Here is a 5,439-nt window from a genome sequence, read left to right as displayed (position 1 = left end):
TGCCACAACATGTTCGGCACGAGATTCACTTCTGGAAGAAACACTGGTTATGGACATGGTGACGAGAGGTAGGATCGTGATCAAAATTTCTTCTGATAATACACAAAGGCAGCAGAGGGTCGACTGTTTAAATAAAACCCTAAAGTGTCGCAAGTCAAACTTGGATGCTTATCCTATAACGGGTAAACCAGTCTGTTGCGGTTTCTACAGAAACCCTAAATCTCGAATCAGATGCATGACATATGGGAAAAGCGTAACAATACTGGGGACTGACAGTTCGGGGATGGTCAACATTACGACTACGGATCAGTCGTCTAGCAGGCCACGTGTTTCGTACACAGCTCATATGATTGCGTTCTGTGGGTAATTATCATCTACGAGGACATTGGTCCAGCGACTGGAGATATGAGGAAGGTTCAGAAAGGAGATACTACAAGGAATTACAGTTCGAAAAATAATCTCTAACGAAACATCTCTACAACCAAGCTGCTCAAATAACCAGAAAGTATCTACTTCAACGAAAAATAAACAATCTTAGAGGGATTCATGAGCAAAATTAATCGTCAGATTCGTCAGAGTCATCAGATTTGTCAGAATTATCAGATTCATCATCATCGTCTTTTGCTGAATCCTCTTCGAATTCGTCATCAGAATCATTGTTAGGGCGATTGACGAAGTCTGAATGAATATCAGGATCACTGTACATCATCTCCCAATAATCTTCTTATTTACGCTCAGCTTCAAGGTCGGCTTGAACTAGCCTCTCAATCTCCCTAGTGCACCGGTCTGGCTTGATTTTGCGCTCCGGTGGCACCCACACGGGCTCGTCTTCCGAAGCATCCGAGTCTGAAGCTACACCCTCAGCACGAGATTGAAGCTTCTCCTCAGCTGCTAATATCCGGTGTTGGATTCAGTCCCTTCGTTGTTGATGATCAGCTAACATGTCATCTTCAGCTTTCCTTTTCAAGAGTTCCTCCCGAGTTACTCTACGGTTGTTAAGGGGTACGCCGCATTTCATTTCCGCAGAATGGTCCATCTTGGCGCGAGATTCTGCTGTAGAAATCTTCATCTCTGGAACCTTGGAATCCTCGTCCGAAGAACTGGAGGAATACTCATGATCATAGTCACTGCTACTGCTAGTGGAAGTCACCATTGTATGGAACCAGAAGCACGGGATTACGGATATGCTACTGGAAGTCACCATTGTCTGCTACTTTAACAATAATACTACGGTGATATGTATCACTCTCCCTTAGTCAATACTCCATCTCGATCATGGAAACCACTCCCCCTTACACAATGATCCGAAAACCATATGTATTTGTAGTGTGAACTACATTATTTCTCCCCCTTTCTGTCAATAAAATTGGCAAAGGTACAAGAATGGAATCATAATGAAATTTCCACAAGAGACATTTCATAGACTAAAAGAAAAATACATACCAACTTAATTTAGATGCAATCATAAAGCCGAAGATAAATGCATTCATCAAGGAGTTTTAAGATACAAGATAACCCCTATAAAATTCCACAGCCGCACACCCCGCAAGATATTACCATTAAGCACAAGTGCAAAAGAACTCTCCCCCATTTGATGTCATTCCCGAAAGAACAACAAGAGCGACCTTAATTTCGAAGGAAAAGAAGGATTTTTTAATTGGACACCAAAAACCATAGGAATGATTTTCTATATCCAAAGCTCAACCAAATTAATCACAAGTAAACTCACGATTAATTCAATTGGAAACACAACTAAATCAAACTACAAAAGTGACCAATTGAATTGAAAGTGCTCAACATAAGTAAACTTACGGAGCTACGACTAAGGTAATCATACGGAGATGACTAACTTAATCGTTCACATACTCAACATAAGGAAAACCTTACGGAATATACGACTACATTAACCAATAGAACATGATTAGTATAGTCGTTCATATACTCAACACAAGAATTTGTGAAATATATGAAAACTCAACTAGATTAATTACAAGAGAACCTATAATTAATCTAATTGGAATACAAACAACCAAACTAATCATCGAAGTAATCAATTTAATTATTTTTGGCTCAACATAAGAGAACTTATGGAACCCCGACTAAGTTCATCATAGAATACGACAACCTTAACAGTACATGTACTCGACATAAGAAAGAAAACTTATGGAGTAAAAACTAAATAACCAAACTGGTGATTAATTTAGTTCCTAATGCTCGACATATAGCATCTTATGGAACAACTAACAAGCCAATAAGAATAATCGATTTAGTTATATCGTGCTCAACATAAGACACTCAATGGAGCCTTCACGGTAAAACATAACAAGATGGATCAATGAAGATCAATACCGTGGATAACATACAAGGATCTATTCTATTTTTCATCATAACGATATAATAGACTTTATCCTTGTCAAACAAAAGATATCATCCTATTTTCCATCAAATACATGACTGCATAGGCATAACTTTTGTAATTGTCAAGAGTTCATCGTCCTTTCATCAATACGAATAGTAATTCATGAACGACTTTACTTTTGACCGCATATGGGACCTTCAAGTTCAGGAATGCAAACAATACATATCCCATAAACAATCGCGATATCACAAAATCATAAAAATTAATACTGCAATAACAATCTTTTCCCTTAGAAGGTAGAATCAATCTTTTTCGCACGGATTTATACCAATAGTGCTTACCAAAATCGTATAAAAATATTTCCTTAACAAATAAGAACATACAAAGTCATTGACGACTATGCACCATAGTTCACATGAGATGATTGTGAACATTCAAGAATATATAGCAATGTGAAATACTACCCATTCTCGAACTTTCTTCTTTGTGATTCACCAATATCACTCTTGTAACATCCACAAAATAGCTTAGAATATGATTTCTCCAAGAATCCCAGTGCCCAAGTCCAAGAGAATAGAACAAGTGCAACGAAACGGAGCAAACACTAAAAAATAAGAGACAGGACAAAGACCAATATTAACTCATACAAATTTAACAATTCTCATCTCCATTTTGAAGGTAATTCAATAAGGAATAGAATGAAAAAAGAATGAGGTAAATCCGAGTTCGGACGAAGAAGTTACGGCCAAAACAAGTTTACCGAATATCGACGTCAAGTATGCATACGGGTTTGCGAACTTAAACCCCTGTATTTTGATTTTGAATGTTTTTATGCATACTTGGTATGTGTACCATGTAGTCCAAACATCCCGAACTATTATTTTCAAACCTAAACATTTGAGAACCTTAAACACAGATCAAGTTAGGTATAAATGAACGATAAACAAGATTATTATAAGTATTCTAAGCAAATAAAAGTACAAATCTTGCTCAAGTTTATAGACATACCTTTTTAGATGAATCCAATCGAATTCTACCTCCTTACCGAACATAATCCGTGTGCCCCAATTCTTGTGCTTCCCTTACCGTATACAAAGCAGGTCATTCCTTGGTGAGGATGCACTTCCAACACAATCAAGTTGCGTTGGGGTGAACAAAGTCTTGCTCACCACAAGTGATCTTTGGATTATCATGAAAGAGATCACTTTTAGAGCCTCTCACATCCAAATCCATCTTCCCAAATAAATCTTTAAGTTCCAGCATCATGGATACTGCTTTCTCCATAGTCATGGAACTTTCTGGGAGATCATTCCTTTTCACACTCAAACCATCATTGACTTTCTTTGGTATCCACTTTTGAGTGCGTTTAGGAATGACCGAAACCTTCTTCCCATTACTCTCTTCAATATTTTCCGGAAGAGAATCGGATTGACTATTCTTTTGCAAGTTAGTCTTTCTCCAATTGGGAGCATCGGATCTTGTCTTCGTCTTTACGAAGTTATCCTTTTGATAACCATTACGATTATGAAAAGGATTCGTACGACGTTTATAGGCAAATCTAGGTCTATCATAGCACTGATTCCTTTGCCTAAAGGTTGGAAAATTACAACAAGAACATCATGAAGTTTCTCATTCCTTATACGGAAATGACATCTCCTTTCCAGGTGACCTTTATTTCCGCAATAGTGGCAAACATAAGGAATGTTCTTACCTCGATCCGTGTGAGCTAACTTTGGAGGTTGATAAACTTTGCTCTTTTGAACCTTAACTGCCGGAGAAGGTATTTCACTTTTGCCATCAGTGTAAACCTTTTGTTGTGAAGAATCACTAGCCTTGACAAATTTTACCTCTTTGCTAATACTTGGAGCATCTATTCCCTTATAGCCTAATCCTCGTGTATCACGATGATTTTTACTTGCTCCTAGCATAATGGTTAATTTGCTTGAACTAGTATTGAAATTTTTCAAGTCATCTTCCAACATCTTGATTTTATCAAGAGCAGCAGCTAAATCAGCCTCAAGACGTTTTTCTCGAGTGAGATAAGCGCTTTCTCTGTCGTCTAAACTTGTTTGCTGGGAGTTAAACCTTGCTTCAGATTCTGCAAGTTTCTCTTCCAACAAAAAGTACTTTTGATAAAGATTATCACATTCAAGTGACTTCATTCTTAGGTTTTTCTCAGAATCCTTGAGGATCGATACGGTAGAACGATTCGAAAAATAAACACCTGCGTAACATCTTCTCAATTTCTTGTTTTCTCGACAGAGAGGAGTCAGAAGAGGTATGACATGGGAAGTTGTAATCTTCTTCATATTCCACGAATCCAAAATCTTAACATACTCTGAGACTTCCTCATCAACATCTCTATCAATATCTGAATCACCTTCATCAGAAAGTTCATCCAACTGTTCTTCTAGGAGAGTTTCCCGATCAACAGTTTTTACATCAAGAGAATGTTTGGATATTGACTTAGATGTGACAGTTCTCTCAGGTCAATCCAAGCTTTTAGAATCATCTGGTAATTTTTGAACTGGTACGTTATTAGAGATAGACTCGTCCATAATCAGATCGCTAAAAACACAAACTTATAAGGTCTTTAACGTGTTTGCCTGCTCTGATACCAATTAAAAAAGCGGGGGTCTAACAACACCACCCAATATTTCTCTTAGCAATCTGTATGGAAAAACTCCAATATACTTTTTATGAGAATCAACTAGACAGTCAGACTCAATCAATAAAAAGGTATATCAAAGAGTTTATATCTCAATCTCTCGATTTGATCTTTACTCAAGCAAATAGAAATCTGCGAGTCTTTATCAAAGAGAGATAACTTGGACGGTACCAAAGACTAATATCCAAGGATCAATCAACTATAATCAACAACCAAAAGTTGGAATAGAGAAGTTGATGATCTTAAGGCACAACCTGTATTATTTCAATTCTAGAAAATATAATGTGGAAAAGAAATAACACAGACACCAGAAATTTTGTTAACGAGGAAACCGCAAATGCAGAAAAACCCCAGGACCTAGTCCAGATTGAATACACATTGTATTAAGCCGCTACAGACACTAGCATACTCC

At 37.4% G+C, this 5,439-nt stretch overlaps 1 protein-coding gene across 1 annotated transcript; it reads right to left on the bottom strand.

Moving 5' to 3' along the window:
* Positions 1-556: 556 nt before the first annotated feature.
* Positions 557-1,204, bottom strand: LOC113355519 (pheromone-processing carboxypeptidase KEX1-like). Its single transcript, XM_026598392.1, has 2 exons — positions 942-1,204; positions 557-698 (listed from the first exon to the last, which is right to left on the bottom strand). The coding sequence occupies exons 1-2, from the start codon at positions 1,202-1,204 to the stop codon at positions 557-559; spliced, it is 405 nt and encodes a 134-aa protein (XP_026454177.1).
* Positions 1,205-5,439: the final 4,235 nt, after the last annotated feature.

The sequence above is a fragment of the Papaver somniferum genome, chromosome 1 (genome assembly GCF_003573695.1).
Source record: "Papaver somniferum cultivar HN1 chromosome 1, ASM357369v1, whole genome shotgun sequence".
Classification (NCBI taxonomy): Eukaryota; Viridiplantae; Streptophyta; class Magnoliopsida; order Ranunculales; family Papaveraceae; genus Papaver; species Papaver somniferum.
Note: the sequence above shows the minus strand (reverse complement) of the source record. Positions and strands in the feature narration are given on the sequence as shown.